The 18944-nt window shown below is 45.2% G+C and overlaps 1 protein-coding gene across 1 annotated transcript; it reads left to right on the forward strand.

The window, feature by feature from the left end:
* Positions 1–1714: 1714 nt before the first annotated feature.
* Positions 1715–4549, forward strand: LOC131942599 (uncharacterized; the record flags this gene model as incomplete). Its single annotated transcript, XM_059302483.1, is given in 3 exon segments — positions 1715–1932; positions 2731–2886; positions 3856–4549. Coding segments are annotated over 3 exon segments (792 nt in total). The 3' UTR covers positions 4302–4549.
* Positions 4550–18944: the final 14395 nt, after the last annotated feature.

The raw sequence follows: 18944 nt of genomic DNA on the forward strand, positions 1-18944 counted from the left end.
AAAATAACACCTTAGCAGAGGTGTAGCGAGGGGGGGGGGGCGGGGGGGGGGGGGGGGGGGGGGGTGCGGACCACACCGGTTGACACCATTTAGGGGGGTGACATCAAGGCAAAAAAAATAGCAAAATATATAGAGAAAAACTTGAGGGGGGTGCAAATCGAAAATTTGAACGTTTGTCCCCGGGAAGGGTCGCTACGCCCTCTGGGGGTGACACCATTTAGTGCCGCACCGGGTGACACCCGACCTCGCTACGCCCACTGCACCTTAGATGGTTAGTTCCTGATACAATTCAAGTTTAAGAAATGACAAAAAAAACACAACAAACAAAAACACATTAGTGTTGTTTGTACTCTGTATAGCACGACTTCCCGGATATTCAATATGTTGACAGTGTAGGAGTATTAGACAACTTTAGCGTGGAATTTTTTGTATACAATTTAGTGTAGTTTGACGACGGCTTTTCTCTGTCGAGTATGACAGCAATATTTTCCGGATATTCAATATATGATAAAACAGGAGTGGTCAAGGCAACTTGTGCGGTCGAGTGGTAGAGATATCAGTATGTACTGTGTAAGTCTAGAGATCAGATCCAAGCCACACAAGTATCAGACTTGTATCCCCGCAAAAGGAAAGGCAGCAGAGCTGAGATACTATGCTGATCGTATCATCCGCTAATTTCTATAGTTTGGGAAAAAGTTCAACTCTACTCTACATGCTAAATTAAAACTTCATGCAAAATATCCAAGATTAACAAATTGTATATTAGACAGTTTAAGGATATTCAAGCAATAAAAGTGTTTACCTTACTTTCTAGGTATTTTATCGTATCTGGTTTATATATGTTTTAAAAATATCATCAGGTTTGAAACAAATTTTTGAAAACAACTTTGTATTTTAATTTCCCCCCCCCCCCTTTTTAAATTCAACTCTTAATAGAGCAATAACCATTCATACTATCTTTCCATGCAGAGTTTTTTTTAGACATTTTTTCATTTTTCTCCGGAGAGAGGGGGGAAGAAAGGAGGAGGAAGGCGCATTTGAAACTTCACTTCCAGGGGAGGAGCGCACCGGGGGGGGGGGGGGGGGGGGGGTGGTTAAAGTACATATTTCCTAAATAAATTATAATATTTTTCTATACGTCGAGGAAGCGGGGTGTGGTGGTGGGGCGCTGAACGTGCTCCGGGGAGGTGGGACACAACACAGGAAAGACCCCCTGAAAGAAACTAATTTTCCACGCTTTTTTTTTGGCATTTGCTATTTATTTTCCATTTTTTCCTGTCTTTTCCAATATCTTTTCGCCAGGCTTTTTTGGGTCTCCGTCTTTTCCTTGATTGTTGTGGATTATATGCCATGCCTTGTCTGCAGAGTATCTTCCAGGCATCTCTTCGGGTAGGGGCTAAGCCCCCCCCCCCCCCCCCCGAAATTTTTTTACCGCCCCTCCGGACGAAATGAAATTTATATAATTTATATAGAAAATATATACTTTTAACAGTGTCCGCCCCCCCCCTCCCGAAGAAAGTCTACTGCCCCCCCCCCCCGAAAATTTTAAGTGCCCCCCCCCCCCGGAGAAAAAGTCTGGAAGAAACACTGCTTGTCTGGTAATACTAGTTGCCGGTTTCTCCAATGTGGTTTACTCATCGTTTCTTATAAATGTGTTTCAGGTACTTTTACCCACAAGGCACCGCAATAATCTGTTTCGTCTAATTCCGGACAGGTCCAGCTCACAGAGTGACCACCAGCAAATGTCCACCCACAGACACCCCTACTCCCTGTACTGGTGCGGACTGGTCTTCTTCGTGCTCGGCCTGTCCCTGATGACTGCGGGGGTCGGGACCAACTACTGGATGTTGAACCCGGTCCCCCCGGAGTCTCAGGGTCTCTTCATGTACTGCGACAACAAAGAAAACGTCTGCAATGTGATGTCTGAGAATGGTGAGTTGTGGGCGTGGTCAATCTTAGGTAAATGGTGAGTTGTGGGCGTTGTCAATCTTAGGTAAATGGTGAGTTGTGGGCGTGGTCAATCTTAGGTAAATGGTGAGTTGTGGGCGTGGTCAGTTTTTGTGTGAATGCTGAGTTGTGGGCGTGGTCAGTCGTGTTAGAATGGTGAGTTGTGGGCGTGGTCAGTCGTGTTAAAATGGTGAGTTGTGGGCGTGGTCAGTCGTGTTAGTATGGTGAGTTGTGGGTGTGGTCAATCTTAGGTAAATGGTGAGTTGTAGGCGTGGTCAGTCGTGTTAGAATGGTAAGTTGTGGGCGTGGTCAATCTTAGGTAAATGGTGAGTTGTGGGCGTGGTCAGTTGTGTTAGAATGGTGAGTTGTGGGCATGGTGAGTCGTGTTAGAATGGTGAGTTGTGGGCGTGGTCAGTCGTGTTAGATTAGTGAGTTGTGGGCGTGGTCAGTCGTGTTAGAATGATGAGTTGTGGGCGTGATCAGTTTTTGTGTAAATGGTGAGTTGTGGGCATACAAAAGGAATATACATTTGTGTGTGTGTGTGGTATTTGCAAGTGTAGTGTACACATATGTTAGACAATTACTAATTCATAATATGTAGTGTAGCGCATAACCAAAGCTGAGGCTATGAGCACATTTTCTTTAAGTAGGTTTATCGTGTGCGTATGAAACCCGTATATTATATGATTATCATAAGGATGATACCACGATAATGAATAGGTTTAATGTCATGATTATCATAAGGATAATACCCATACTAAATCTGTTTTTCGAACCTTCCAGAACAGCGCTCGGTGGTGCAAGGTCTGGAAATCACCGGCGCCCTGGTGGGTACAGTGGCGGCCTTCATGTCCATCATCTACTTCTTGAGGTTTCCACAGGCGGTGCCGACAACGTTCAAGGTGCCAAACCTGGTCTGGTTGTTCTCTTCTATAGGAGGTCAGTTCTGTGGGCTTGGTGGGCTTTATATATAGAATATCTTAGGTCAGTTCTGTGGGCTTGATGGGCTTATGGGTAGGTTAGATCAGTTATGTGGGCTTACGTGTAGGTTAGTTCAGTTCTGTGGGCTTGGTGGGCTTTATATAAAGTGTATCTTAGGTCAGCTCTGTGGGCTTAAGTGTAGGTTAACTCAGTTGAATGATTTGTGAGGTTAAGTTACGTGATTTGTGTGTGGGGTTGGCGTGGTCTAGTCGGTAAAGCTCATGGTTGCTAAACCGAAAAGTCTCAAGTTCGAAGCCTCGGGCAGATGAGGCTCGCTAGCTGGGGACAGCGACTCTTCTAGGAGAGACAACTCCAAAATCCAACAACTGCTGCCTTGTAGTTTGTTCTTGGTTGGACAAAGGCTATGGAAGCAAATCCAAAAAAGAAAAGCAGGCTGAAATCGGAGTCAATGGCGCATAACCAATTGACAAGTATACTGTCTTAATTGTGTTGGAGGGGATCCCTTCCAACACTAAAATTAAGAACGAAGACGAAGAAGAATGATTTGTGAGGTTAAGTGTACGTTACGTCAGTTGTGTGATTTATTAGGTCAGTAATGTGGTTTGTAGGTTTAAGTCTATGTTAGTATGATATTCTCAGCTTAGTAGAGGGTATTCGGATTGTTTAAAAGAAAGGATTTAAAAAAAAATATATAATCACAAACCTATTGGGTGAAAAAGAAAAAGCAAAGATAATACGTTAAAATCATATTGTCAAAACTAAATATTGGCATGTTTATTTTCATATGACCGGAGAAAAATAAAATAAAATAAAAACATGGTTTATGTAATAACTGGCCATGTTCTTGAAATAAGATTCAGGGAATAATTTGTGGCTAAGTATTATGCTCTAGGGCAGGGGCTTGGTGCATGCCAAGTGTGTCACAAGCATATGACGTAAACAATAACATGTGTGTTTCTATTTCAGGCTTGCTGGGCGTGGTCGGCGCTGGTTACTACGCCATCAACATCTACATCCCGTTGAAGATCAACACGGCTCAGCACTTTAACATACAGCTGGGCTACTCGTTTGGTCTGGCCCTGTCGGGTTCCATAATCCTCCTGATGTCTGGCGCATTCATCCGCGTCGGCGCCGCGAAAATGATCAAGGTCGTCTTGTCCGGGAGACGGAATAACACCTCCCGACCCCCGGGGGTTGCGACAGTATCGGAAAATTTCGCGTACGATCCGGACAGTTTCGCACCCCCCTTGTACCACACGGTGTGTCCGCCGTCGTATTACGACACCAAGCACCTGCCGCCCCCGCCGAGTTACGATGAGCTCGTGCAAGGGACGCAACCGCCGCCTGCTTATGGACAAGTGGATTATCTCGAGTTGCATCCCTTGTCGAGTTATCCCAAGACTGAGCAATGACGAGGGAAGGGAAGCAACCGCTAATTTTCCACATGTGAATGTTTTCTTCCGTTGTTGTATTCATGCAGGGATTTCGAAAGTAACAAAGCTATATTTAAAAAAAAAAAACAACAACACAATGTAAACAAACAACAATGGAGGGTGATGAGGATAAAATAGTTTGTGTTTGTTGTTGACGGATGTACAAGCCTGACTTAAACAAGAGAAGGGTTTATTTCAGACATTTTGTTTCCATTTTTGATAGGGCGGGGGGGGGGGGGGGGGGGGGGCGCACTCGTAGAGATGCCTGAAGAAGAAGAGATTCATGTATAATAACAAGGAAGTTTGAAATGTACAACTTTTGTCTAAACAGAGTCAATTCTCAAGCGAATTTGAAACCGTGTTTTGAAATAGAACGTGGAAGGCCCAAGAACTACCTTTATACAACTGAGGGTGGGGGCAAAGGGAGTGTGAGAGTAGGGGTTTGGGGGAGGGGGAGTTGAAGTGTGGGAGGGTGGGGGAGGTGGGTGGGGTGTTATCATCCTTTAAAAACCAGATTCACACCGTTACATTCACTAGACATTTCATCATTGCTCATTGCATCTTTTTTTTTCTTTTTTTCCCTCCATTTCTTCTTCTTCGTTCTCTATTGTATTAACGGAACGGGGTTTCCTCCAAACACAATTAAGTATCACCTTGTTATATGGCCCTTTGACTCCGATTTCAGCCTGCTTTTCTTTCTGGATTTGCTTCCATAGCCTTTGTCCAACCAAGAACAAACTACAAGGCAGCAGTTGTTTGATTTTGGAGTTGTCTCTCCTAGATGGGTTGCTGTCCCCAGCTATCGAGCCTCACTACCGGGGGGTTCGAACTCGGTATATTTCGGTTTAGTAACCGACATTTTTAAAAAATTTTAAATTTGTCAGAGATTTTAAATTTTCATAATTAGACCATCTCACTACATTTGCTACACCGTTACCAAACAAAGAAGACAGGACAACGCCTTCCTTTCCTCTACTGTTTGAAGATTTAAATCGCATTATTATTATTATTACCAGGATAAAGGCTTTTGTGGGAAAATGAGAAGAAATCCTGTGTCTTAAAATAAAAAATCTTTTGAGGTTTTATCCTCGCATTGTCCGGTTCATGCCTTAGAAATTTTAAAAGAAATCTATAAGTAACATTCTTTATACGGAATTTAGTACTAGCCTATGGAACAACACCTTCTTTTAAATCATTATTCCCTGGATTTAGCCTGTTGAACAATGCCTTTTTACTTGTAAACTACCATTCCCTTAAGCTAGCCCACATAAATCACTGTATATTACATGTAATTTCTCATGTATTTTAGTGTAAGTTCTCATGTATTTTACGGTGTAATTTTTACGTGTAATTTCTCATGTATATAGCCCACAGATTGTGAAAGAAACATTCGCTTGTATATAATCGTTTTTATCATGGATTTTTATCTGCTCAGTTATTGAAAATACTGCTAATGTGATATATTGAATGTAAATATTTTTTAACACATGAAAATACATGATTTATTTCCCCACTTTGTTGAAATTTTAAAATATATTATGTACATATATAATAAACCAGTGTATTTTATATAGCTTTTAAGTTTTGTTATAAATAATTTTATATCCTTCTCGGAAAATCACCATTTGGTCAATAAGGCTGCTAGCACCTTATTTGCTGTATCTAAGATTCAGATTCTAAGATAACACTGGAAATGATTTACAAACAGGGTCGGCGCTACCTATAAGGCAAACTAGGCGGTCGCCTAGGGCGCTGTCCGTAGGGGGGGGGGGCGCAAAAATGGGTTGGAAGAACAAATTGAAAGTTTGAGGGGGGTGCAAATCGAAAGTTTGAGGGGGGGGGTGCAAATCGAAAGTTTGAGGGGGGGGGGGGGTGCAAATCGAAAGTTTGAGGGGTGGGGTGGTGCAAATCGAAAGTTTGAGGGGGGGGGTGGTGGTGCAAATCGAAAGTTTGAGGGGGGGGGTGCAAATCGAAAGTTTGAGGGGGGGGGGGGTGCAAATCGAAAGTTTGAGGGGGGGTGCACATCGAAAGTTTGAGGGGGGTGCAAATCGAAAGTTTGTCCCCGGGCGCCGGGAAGGGTCGCTACGCCTCTGATAATACGGGGGCACGAAAATTTTTTAAATTAAGTTTTGCCTAGGGCGCTAAATAACCTGGCGCCGGCACTGTTTACTAAAGACGAAATTTAAGACATTTAATGCATGTGAAAGTATCTATTTCTATGATGGACATACCTAATTATACAACAATATTTTCATATGAACCAGAATTTAAAAAAAAATGTGTATATAAGTTACAGGCTACTTTTTAAATAAAAACTGAAATGTGGATAAAATCAATTCGTTCAAGACTTTAAGGCTACATACAGTTAAAAGAGTTTGTAACAATCGAGTATTTGGACTTCGCGTAGTATTGTTTCTATGGTAACGCCAAATCGCAAAGACGGGAAATAGCTTGGGTTATTTGGTTTTATCTCAAACTTTGGGATTAATGAAGTGTTGTTTATCTCAAACTTTGGGATTAATGAAGTGTTGTTTATCTCAAACTTTGGGATTAATGAAGTGTTGTTTATCTCAAACTTTGGGATTAATGAAGTGTTGTTTATCTCAAACTTTGGGATTAATGAAGTGTCGTTTATCTCAAACTTTGGGATTAATGAAGTGTCGTTTATCTCAAACTTTGGGATTAATGAAGTGTTGTTTATCTCAAACTTTGGGATTAATGAAGTGTTGTTTATCTCAAACTTTGGGATTAATGAAGTGTCGTTTATCTCAAACTTTGGGATTAATGAAGTGTCGTTTATCTCAAACTTTGGGATTAATGAATTGTCGTTTATCTCAAACTTTGTGACCAATGAAGTGTCGTTTATCTCAAACTTTGGGATTAATGAAGTGTTGTTTATCTCAAACTTTGGGATTAATGAAGTGTTGTTTATCTCAAACTTTGGGATTAATGAAGTGTTGTTTATCTCAAACTTTGGGATTAATGAAGTGTTGTTTATCTCAAACTTTGTGACCAATGAAGTGTCGTTTATCTCAAACTTTGGGATTAATGAAGTGTCGTTTATCTCAAACTTTGGGATTAATGAAGTGTTGTTTATCTCAAACTTTGGGATTAATGAAGTGTTGTTTATCTCAAACTTTGGGATTAATGAAGTGTTGTTTATCTCAAACTTTGTGACCAATGAAGTGTCGTTTATCTCAAACTTTGGGATTAATGAAGTGTCGTTTATCTCAAACTTTAGGATTAATGAAGTGTTGTTTATCTCAAACTTTGTGACCAATGAAGTGTCGTTTATCTCAAACTTTGGGATTAATGAAGTGTCGTTTATCTCAAACTTTAGGACCAATGAAGTGAGGTTTTATCTCAGATCATAGGACCACAAAATTAGGTTTTTATCTTAATAACTTGAAGACCGGAGAAGAGAAAAAAAAATGAACCATGTCGGACGAAGACACTCACACACACACCTCCTGTGTCAGAGGAAGAAAGGAGAAAATCTTTTCGTCACCAGAAATCATGCAAGCATGAAGGACGGACTCCAGATGAGAGATAATGAGAGTTCCTTTATAACTGCGTAACCCTTGCATATAATGATTTGCTATCTTCAAGTCATGACCACGACAGTTCTTGTGTCAGAGGCGTAGCGACCCGTCCCGGCGTCAGGAGACAAACTTTCAATTTGCACCCCCCTCAAACTTTCAATTTGCACCCCCTCAAACTTTCCATTTACACCTCCCATATATTTTTTATATTTATAATGCAAAACTGCAGCTAAAATGAGATTTTAATTTGTTTTTCCATCCCGTTTTTGCGCCACCTAAGGTCGGCCAGGGGACATATTTTACCCCCCCCCCCTCGCTACGCCTCTGTCCTGGGTTTCCCAAACTTCTAGAAAGATTTCCTGTTGGTGTCATCCTACATCAGCTTCACATCATTAACTGCACTGGCTCGGCATTCGACTGTTTCTTGGACTGTCATATTTACTTTCCTGTCAAGGGTGTTCCCCCCCCTCTCAGAGATTCCCCCCACCCCAACCACCTTTATTATACTTTAAGATCTTTAAGATCTAAAGGTTACAAAATCTTTACATCACCGCCAGTGTAGATAAAGATTATTAAGCAGATCTTTATGACAGTGTTCAGCTTTTCAAGACCAGACTCTTCACTGTTGCCCATTTGAAAAGACTGATAAACGCATCACGTACTCGAACCCGCAAACCAAATCGATACTTTTGTACATATCACAGATACGAGCTAAAAGTATTACAGGGAAGGACCATTGTTTACTCTATTTCATGTGTACAGTCTGGTGTACTAAAGGGATGTGATCAGCGTACATATACAGACTAAACTGATGTAATCAGCTTACATATACAGCTAAGTATACTGTACTAAAGGGATGTGATCAGCGTACATATACAGACTAAACTGATGTAATCAGCTTACATATACAGCTAAGTATACTGTACTAAAGGGATGTGATCAGCGTACATATACAGTTGTGTATAGTGTACTAAATTGATGTAATCAGCGTACACATACAGCTGTGTATAGTGTACTAAAGTGATGTAATCAGCGTACACACACATTTGTGTATAGTGTACTCTAGTGATATAATCAGCATACACATACAGCTGCGTGCATAGTCAGTAGACCATCCTTGAGTCCACCCAACTCAAACTTTGGGACCAACGAAGTGAGTTTTTATCTCAGATCATAGGTCCAAGAAATGCTACTGTCCGAAGAGCCTGGTACGTCGGACTCCAAAGTCCTCTACATGATAGCGAGCCAGGAGATTTGTCCGCACTAGACGGGCGAATCTCCGTTGCTTGCTATAAATAGCGTGGGGGAGGAGAGGTGCAAGACTGCCGGGAACCAAGAAGGGTTTTGCTCTCGACCCTAACCAGATGTCTTGACTTTAAGCTGCGGCCTTCACGTGGCTCCGGGTGTGTGCCACTAGTCGGACCAAGCTCATGACCCCCCTAGTGGGTGCGGGATGGCTAGTGGTAGCCAACAGCAGCTAGAGGTTTTTGATCTGGCCGAGTAGAACTGCTGTATGCGTTCGGCTCTTCCGAAGAGCCTGGTACGTCGGACTCCCAAGTCCCCCACATAATAGCGTGGGGGAGGAGAGGTGCAAGACTGCCGGGAACCAAAAGAGTCCGCCGCCAGATCTTTCTTTTGACTTTAAGCGGCGGCCTTAACGGGGCTTCGGAATAATGCCACTGGTCCGACCAAACTCATGTCCCCCCTAGTGGGTGCGGAATGGCCAGTGGCAGATAACAGCAGCTAGAGGGTTTTGATCTGGCGGAATGCCCCCCCCCCCACGATCAAGCTGGGTACCAGGCGGTAGGACGACGTCCCGCGTCTGGTGGGTGGGGAAGGAAAGCCCGGTGAGAGCCCACGGAAGTAGCGACCGATGTGTGGGAAACTATTGGTCGGAGTTTGCTACACTGAGGCCTGCCGGTTTCCGTATAAGGAAGGAAGGAAGTGAACTCTACTTACTTACTTTAGATGATGTGTTGCAATTGGGGTGGTAGTTACAGTAGATGTGGTAGTTACAGTAGGGGTGGTAGTTACAGTAGGGGTGGTAGTTACAGTAGGGGTGGTAGTTACAGTAGGGGTGGTAGTTACAGTAGATGTGGTAGTTACAGTAGGGGTGGTAGTTACAGTAGGGGTGGTAGTTACAGTAGGGGTGGTAGTTACAGTAGGGGTGGTAGTTACAGTAGATGTGGTAGTTACAGTAGGGGTGGTAGTTACAGTAGGGGTGGTAGTTACAGTAAGGGTGGTAGTTGCAGTAGGAGTGGTAGTTACATTAAGGGTGGTAGTTACAATAGGGGTGGTAGTTACAATAGGGGTGGTAGTTACAGTAGGGGTGGTAGTTACAATAGGGGTGGTAGTTACAGTAGGGGTGGTAGTTACAGTAGGGGTGGTAGTTACAATAGGGGTGGTAGTTACAGTAGGGGTGGTAGTTACAGTAAGGGTGGTAGTTGCAGTAGGGGTGGTAGTTACATTAAGGGTGGTAGTTACAGTAGATGTGGTAGTTACAGTAGGGGTGGTAGTTACAGTAGGGGTGGTAGTGACAGTAGGGGTGGTAGTTACAGTAAGGGTGGCAGTTACAGTAGGGGTGGTAGTTACAGTAGGGGTGGTAGTGACAGTAGGGGTGGTAGTTACAGTAGGGGTGGTAGTTACAGTAGGGGTGGTAGTTACAATAGGGGTGGTAGTTACATTAAGGGTGGCAGTTACAGTAGGGGTGGTAGTTACAGTAGGGGTGGTAGTTACAGTAAGGGTGGTAGTTACAGTAGGGGTGGTAGTTACAGTAGGGGTGGTAGTTACAGTAAGGGTGGTAGTTACAGTAGGGGTGGTAGTTACAATAGTTGTGGTAGTTACAGTAGGGGTGGTAGTTACAGTAGGGGTGGTAGTTACAGCAGGGGTGGTAGTTACAGTAGGGGTGGTAGTTACAGTAGGGGTGGTAGTTACAGTAAGGGTGGCAGTTACAGTAGGGGTGGTAGTTACAGTAGGGGTGGTAGTTACAGTAAGGGTGGTAGTTACAGTAGGGGTGGTAGTTACAATAGGGGTGGTAGTTACAGTAAGGGTGGTAGTTACAGTAGGGGTGGTAGTTACAATAGGGGTGGTAGTTGCAGTTGGGGTGGTAGTAACATTAAGGGTGGTAGTTACATTAAGGGTGGTAGTTGCAGTTGGGGTGGTAGTTACAGTAAGGGTGGTAGTTACAGTAGGGGTGGTAGTTACAGTAGGGGTGGTAGTTACATTAAGGGTGGTAGTTGCAGTTGGGGTGGTAGTTACATTAAGGGTGGTAGTTACAGTAGGGGTGGTAGTTACATTAGGGGTGGTAGTTACATTAAGGGTGGTAGTTACAGTAGGGGTGGTAGTTACAGTAGGGGTGGTAGTTACAGTAGGGGTGGTAGTTACAGTAGGGCTGGTAGTTACAATAGGGGTGGTAGTTACATTAAGGGTGGTAGTTACATTAGGGATGGTAGTTACATTAAGGGTGGTAGTTACAGTAGGGGTGGTAGTTACATTAAGGGTGGTAGTTACAGTAGGGGTGGTAGTTACAGTAGGGGTGGTAGTTACAATAGGGGTGGTAGTTACATTAAGGGTGGTAGTTACATTAGGGGTGGTAGTTACATTAAGGGTGTTAGTTACAGTAGGGGTGGTAGTTACATTAAGGGTGGTAGTTACAGTAGGGGTGGTAGTTACAGTAGGGGTGGTAGTTACAATAGGGGTGGTAGTTACATTAAGGGTGGTAGTTACAGTAGGGGTGGTAGTTACAGTAGGGGTGGTAGTTACAGTAGGGGTGGTAGTTACATTAAGGGTGGTAGTTACAGTAGGGGTGGTAGTTACAGTAGGGGTGGGAGTTACAGTAGGGGTGGTAGTTACAGTAGGGGTGGGAGGTGCTGTAGGGGTGGTAGTGACAGTAGGGGTGGTAGTTACAGTAGGGGTGGGAGTTGCTGTAGGGGTGGTAGTGACAGTAGGGGTGGTAGTTACAGTAGGGGTGGTAGTTACGGTAGGGGTGGTAGTTACAGTAGGGGTGGTAGTTACAGTAGGGGTGGTAGTTACAGTAGGGGTGGGAGTTAGGGTAGGGGTGGTAGTAACAGTAGGGGTGGTAGTGACAGTAGGGGTGGTAGTTACAGTAGGGGTGGTAGTTACAGTAGGGGTGGTAGTTACAGTAGGGGTGGTAGTGACAGTAGGGGTGGTAGTTACGGTAGGGGTGGTAGTTACGGTAGGGGTGGTAGTTACGGTAGGGGTGGTAGTTACAGTAGGGGTGGGAGTTACTGTAGGGGTGGTAGTTACATTAAGGGTGGTAGTTGCAGTAGGGGTGGTAGTTACAGTAGGGGTGGTATTGACAGTAGGGGTGGTAGTTACGGTAGGGGTGGTAGTTACGGTAGGGGTGGTAGTTACAGTAGGGGTGGCAGTTGCAGTTGGGGTGGGAGTTACTGTAGGGGTGGTAGTTACATTAAGGGTGGTAGTTACAGTAAGGGTGGTAGTTACAGTAAGGGTGGTAGTTACAGTAGGGGTGGTAGTTACATTAGGGGTGGTAGTTACAGTAGGGGTGGGAGTTGCTGTAGGGGTGGTAGTTACAGTAGGGGCGGTAGTTACAGTAGGGGTGGTAGTTACAGTAGGGGTGGTAGTTACAGTAGGGGTGGTAGTTACAGTAGGGGTGGTAGTTACAGTAGGGGTGGTAGTTACAGTAGGGGTGGTAGTTACAGTAGGGGTGGTAGTTACAATAGATGTGGTAGTTACAGTAGGGGTGGTAGTTACCGTAGGGGTGGTAGTTACAGTAGGGGTGGTAGTGACAGTAGGGGTGGTAGTGACAGTAGGGGTGGTAGTGACAGTAGGGGTGGTAGTTACAGTAGGGGTGGTAGTTACAATAGGGGTGGTAGTTACAGTAGGGGTGGTAGTTACAGTAAGGGTGGTAGTTACAGTAGGGGTGGTAGTGACAGTAGGGGTGGTAGTTACAGTAGGGGTGGTAGTTACAGTAGGGGTGGTAGTTACAGTAAGGGTGGCAGTTACAGTAGGGGTGGTAGTTACAGTAGGGGTGGTAGTTACAGTAGATGTGGTAATAACATTAAGGGTGGTAGTTACAGTAGGGGTGGTAGTTACAGTAGATTTGGTAGTTACATTAAGGGTGGTAGTTACAGTAGGGGTGGTAGTTACAGTAGGGGTGGTAGTTACAGTAGGGGTGGTAGTTACAGTAGGGGTGGTAGTTACAGAAGGGGTGGTAGTTACAGTAGGGGTGGTAGTTACAGTAGGGTGGTAGTTACAGTAGGGGTGGTAGTTACAGTAGATGTGGTAGTTACATTAAGGGTGGTAGTTACAGTAGGGGTGGTAGTTACAGTAGGGGTGGTAGTTACAGTAGGGGTGGTAGTTACAGTAGGGGTGGAAGTTACAGTAGGGGTGGTAGTTACAGTAGGGGTGGTAGTTACAGTCGGGGTGGTAGTTACAATAGATGTGGTAGTTACATTAGATGTGGTAGTTACAGTAAGGGTGCTAGTTACAGTAGGGGTGGTAGTTACAGTAGGGGTGGTAGTTACAGTAGGGGTGGTAGTGACAGTAGGGGTGGTAGTGACAGTAGGGGTGGTAGTGACAGTAGGGGTGGTAGTTACAGTAGGGGTGGTAGTTACAATAGGGGTGGTAGTTACAGTAGGGGTGGTAGTTACAGTAGGGGTGGTAGTTACAGTAGGGGTGGTAGTGACAGTAGGGGTGGTAGTTACAGTAGGGGTGGTAGTTACAGTAGGGGTGGTAGTTACAGTAGGGGTGGTAGTTACATTAAGGGTGGCAGTTACAGTAGGGGTGGTAGTTACAGTAGGGGTGGTAGTTACAGTAGGGGTGGTAGTGACAGTAGGGGTGGTAGTTACAGTAGGGGTGGTAGTTACAGTAGATGTGGTAATAACATTAAGGGTGGTAGTTACAGTAGGGGTGGTAGTTACAGTAGATGTGGTAGTTACATTAAGGGTGGTAGTTACAGTAGGGGTGGTAGTTACAGTAGGGGTGGTAGTGACAGTAGGGGTGGTAGTTACAGTAGGGGTGGTAGTTACAGTAGGGTTGGTAGTTACAGTAAGGGTGGTAGTTACATTAAGGGTGGTAGTTGCAGTTGGGGTGGTAGTTACATTAAGGGTGGTAGTTACAGTAGGGGTGGTAGTTACATTAGGGGTGGTAGTTACATTAAGGGTGGTAGTTACAGTAGGGGTGGTAGTTACATTAAGGGTGGTAGTTACATTAAGGGTGGTAGTTACATTAAGGGTGGTAGTTGCAGTTGGGTTGGTAGTTACATTAAGGGTGGTAGTTACAGTAAGGGTGGTAGTTACAGTAGGGGTGGTAGTTACAGTAGGGGTGGTAGTTACATTAAGGGTGGTAGTTGCAGTTGGGGTGGTAGTTACATTAAGGGTGGTAGTTACAGTAGGGGTGGTAGTTACATTAGGGGTGGTAGTTACATTAAGGGTGGTAGTTACAGTAGGGGTGGTAGTTACAGTAGGGGTGGTAGTTACATTAAGGGTGGTAGTTACAGTAGGGGTGGTAGTTACAGTAGGGGTGGTAGTTACAATAGGGGTGGTAGTTACATTAAGGGTGGTAGTTACATTAGGGGTGGTAGTTACATAAAGGGTGGTAGTTACAGTAGGGGTGGTAGTTACATTAAGGGTGGTAGTTACAGTAGGGGTGGTAGTTACAGTAGGGGTGGTAGTTACAATAGGGGTGGTAGTTACATTAAGGGTGGTAGTTACATTAGGGGTGGTAGTTACATTAAGGGTGGTAGTTACAGTAGGGGTGGTAGTTACATTAAGGGTGGTAGTTACAGTAGGGGTGGTAGTTACAGTAGGGGTGGTAGTTACAATAGGGGTGGTAGTTACATTAAGGGTGGTAGTTACAGTAGGGGTGGTAGTTACAGTAGGGGTGGTAGTTACAGTAGGGGTGGTAGTTACATTAAGGGTGGTAGTTACAGTAGGGGTGGTAGTTACAGTAGGGGTGGGAGTTACAGTAGGGGTGGTAGTTACAGTAAGGGTGGTAGTTGCAGTAGGGGTGGTAGTTACATTAAGGGTGGTAGTTACAATAGGGGTGGTAGTTACAATAGGGGTGGTAGTTACAGTAGGGGTGGTAGTTACAATAGGGGTGGTAGTTACAGTAGGGGTGGTAGTTACAGTAGGGGTGGTAGTTACAATAGGGGTGGTAGTTACAGTAGGGGTGGTAGTTACAGTAAGGGTGGTAGTTGCAGTAGGGGTGGTAGTTACATTAAGGGTGGTAGTTACAGTAGATGTGGTAGTTACAGTAGGGGTGGTAGTTACAGTAGGGGTGGTAGTGACAGTAGGGGTGGTAGTTACAGTAAGGGTGGCAGTTACAGTAGGGGTGGTAGTTACAGTAGGGGTGGTAGTGACAGTAGGGGTGGTAGTTACAGTAGGGGTGGTAGTTACAGTAGGGGTGGTAGTTACAATAGGGGTGGTAGTTACATTAAGGGTGGCAGTTACAGTAGGGGTCGTAGTTACAGTAGGGGTGGTAGTTACAGTAAGGGTGGTAGTTACAGTAGGGGTGGTAGTTACAGTAGGGGTGGTAGTTACAGTAAGGGTGGTAGTTACAGTAGGGGTGGTAGTTACAATAGTTGTGGTAGTTACAGTAGGGGTGGTAGTTACAGTAGGGGTGGTAGTTACAGTAGGGGTGGTAGTTACAGTAGGGGTGGTAGTTACAGTAGGGGTGGTAGTTACAGTAAGGGTGGCAGTTACAGTAGGGGTGGTAGTTACAGTAGGGGTGGTAGTTACAGTAAGGGTGGTAGTTACAGTAGGGGTGGTAGTTACAATAGGGGTGGTAGTTACAGTAAGGGTGGTAGTTACAGTAGGGGTGGTAGTTACAATAGGGGTGGTAGTTGCAGTTGGGGTGGTAGTTACATTAAGGGTGGTAGTTACATTAAGGGTGGTAGTTGCAGTTGGGGTGGTAGTTACAGTAAGGGTGGTAGTTACAGTAGGGGTGGTAGTTACAGTAGGGGTGGTAGTTACATTAAGGGTGGTAGTTGCAGTTGGGGTGGTAGTTACATTAAGGGTGGTAGTTACAGTAGGGGTGGTAGTTACATTAGGGGTGGTAGTTACATTAAGGGTGGTAGTTACAGTAGGGGTGGTAGTTACAGTAGGGGTGGTAGTTACAGTAGGGGTGGTAGTTACAGTAGGGGTGGTAGTTACAATAGGGGTGGTAGTTACATTAAGGGTGGTAGTTACATTAGGGGTGGTAGTTACATTAAGGGTGGTAGTTACAGTAGGGGTGGTAGTTACATTAAGGGTGGTAGTTACAGTAGGGGTGGTAGTTACAGTAGGGGTGGTAGTTACAATAGGGGTGGTAGTTACATTAAGGGTGGTAGTTACATTAGGGGTGGTAGTTACATTAAGGGTGTTAGTTACAGTAGGGGTGGTAGTTACATTAAGGGTGGTAGTTACAGTAGGGGTGGTAGTTACAGTAGGGGTGGTAGTTACAATAGGGGTGGTAGTTACATTAAGGGTGGTAGTTACAGTAGGGGTGGTAGTTACAGTAGGGGTGGTAGTTACAGTAGGGGTGGTAGTTACATTAAGGGTGGTAGTTACAGTAGGGGTGGTAGTTACAGTAGGGGTGGGAGTTACAGTAGGGGTGGTAGTTACAGTAGGGGTGGGAGGTGCTGTAGGGGTGGTAGTGACAGTAGGGGTGGTAGTTACAGTAGGGGTGGGAGTTGCTGTAGGGGTGGTAGTGACAGTAGGGGTGGTAGTTACAGTAGGGGTGGTAGTTACAGTAGGGGTGGTAGTTACAGTAGGGGTGGTAGTTACAGTAGGGGTGGTAGTTACAGTAGGGGTGGGAGTAAAGGGTAGGGGTGGTAGTAACAGTAGGGGTGGTAGTGACAGTAGGGGTGGTAGTTACAGTAGGGGTGGTAGTTACAGTAGGGGTGGTAGTTACAGTAGGGGTGGTAGTGACAGTAGGGGTGGTAGTTACGGTAGGGGTGGTAGTTACGGTAGGGGTGGTAGTTACGGTAGGGGTGGTAGTTACAGTAGGGGTGGGAGTTACTGTAGGGGTGGTAGTTACATTAAGGGTGGTAGTTGCAGTAGGGGTGGTAGTTACAGTAGGGGTGGTAGTGACAGTAGGGGTGGTAGTTACGGTAGGGGTGGTAGTTACGGTAGGGGTGGTAGTTACAGTAGGGGTGGCAGTTGCAGTTGGGGTGGGAGTTACTGTAGGGGTGGTAGTTACATTAAGGGTGGTAGTTACAGTAAGGGTGGTAGTTACAGTAAGGGTGGTAGTTACAGTAGGGGTGGTAGTTACATTAGGGGTGGTAGTTACAGTAGGGGTGGGAGTTGCTGTAGGGGTGGTAGTTACAGTAGGGGCGGTAGTTACAGTAGGGGTGGTAGTTACAGTAGGGGTGGTAGTTACAGTAGGGGTGGTAGTTACAGTAGGGGTGGTAGTTACAGTAGGGGTGGTAGTTACAGTAGGGGTGGTAGTTACAGTAGGGGTGGTAGTTACAATAGATGTGGTAGTTACAGTAGGGGTGGTAGTTACCGTAGGGGTGGTAGTTACAGTAGGGGTGGTAGTGACAGTAGGGGTGGTAGTGACAGTAGGGGTGGTAGTGACAGTAGGGGTGGTAGTTACAGTAGGGGTGGTAGTTACAATAGGGGTGGTAGTTACAGTAGGGGTGGTAGTTACAGTAAGGGTGGTAGTTACAGTAGGGGTGGTAGTGACAGTAGGGGTGGTAGTTACAGTAGGGGTGGTAGTTACAGTAGGGGTGGTAGTTACAGTAAGGGTGGCAGTTACAGTAGGGGTGGTAGTTACAGTAGGGGTGGTAGTTACAGTAGATGTGGTAATAACATTAAGGGTGGTAGTTACAGTAGGGGTGGTAGTTACAGTAGATGTGGTAGTTACATTAAGGGTGGTAGTTACAGTAGGGGTGGTAGTTACAGTAGGGGTGGTAGTTACAGTAGGGGTGGTAGTTACAGAAGGGGTGGTAGTTACAGTAGGGGTGGTAGTTACAGTAGGGTGGTAGTTACAGTAGGGGTGGTAGTTACAGTAGATGTGGTAGTTACATTAAGGGTGGTAGTTACAGTAGGGGTGGTAGTTACAGTAGGGGTGGTAGTTACAGTAGGGGTGGTAGTTACAGTAGGGGTGGAAGTTACAGTAGGGGTGGTAGTTACAGTAGGGGTGGTAGTTACAGTCGGGGTGGTAGTTACAATAGATGTGGTAGTTACATTAGATGTGGTAGTTACAGTAAGGGTGCTAGTTACAGTAGGGGTGGTAGTTACAGTAGGGGTGGTAGTTACAGTAGGGGTGGTAGTTACAGTAGGGGTGGTAGTGACAGTAGGGGTGGTAGTGACAGTAGGGGTGGTAGTGACAGTAGGGGTGGTAGTTACAGTAGGGGTGGTAGTTACAATAGGGGTGGTAGTTACAGTAGGGGTGGTAGTTACAGTAGGGGTGGTAGTTACAGTAGGGGTGGTAGTGACAGTAGGGGTGGTAGTTACAGTAGGGGTGGTAGTTACAGTAGGGGTGGTAGTTACAGTAGGGGTGGTAGTTACATTAAGGGTGGCAGTTACAGTAGGGGTGGTAGTTACAGTAGGGGTGGTAGTTACAGTAGGGGTGGTAGTGACAGTAGGGGTGGTAGTTACAGTAGGGGTGGTAGTTACAGTAGATGTGGTAATAACATTAAGGGTGGTAGTTACAGTAGGGGTGGTAGTTACAGTAGATGTGGTAGTTACATTAAGGGTGGTAGTTACAGTAGGGGTGGTAGTTACAGTAGGGGTGGTAGTGACAGTAGGGGTGGTAGTTACAGTAGGGGTGGTAGTTACAGTAGGGGTGGTAGTTACAGTAAGGGTGGTAGTTACATTAAGGGTGGTAGTTGCAGTTGGGGTGGTAGTTACATTAAGGGTGGTAGTTACAGTAGGGGTGGTAGTTACATTAGGGGTGGTAGTTACATTAAGGGTGGTAGTTACAGTAGGGGTGGTAGTTACATTAAGGGTGGTAGTTACATTAAGGGTGGTAGTTACATTAAGGGTGGTAGTTGCAGTTGGGTTGGTAGTTACATTAAGGGTGGTAGTTACAGTAAGGGTGGTAGTTACAGTAGGGGTGGTAGTTACAGTAGGGGTGGTAGTTACATTAAGGGTGGTAGTTGCAGTTGGGGTGG

The sequence above is a fragment of the Physella acuta genome, unplaced genomic scaffold, assembly GCF_028476545.2.
Source record: "Physella acuta isolate Inbredline_101_S28 unplaced genomic scaffold, ASM2847654v3 ptg000413l, whole genome shotgun sequence".
In the NCBI taxonomy this organism is placed as follows: Eukaryota; Metazoa; Mollusca; class Gastropoda; family Physidae; genus Physella; species Physella acuta.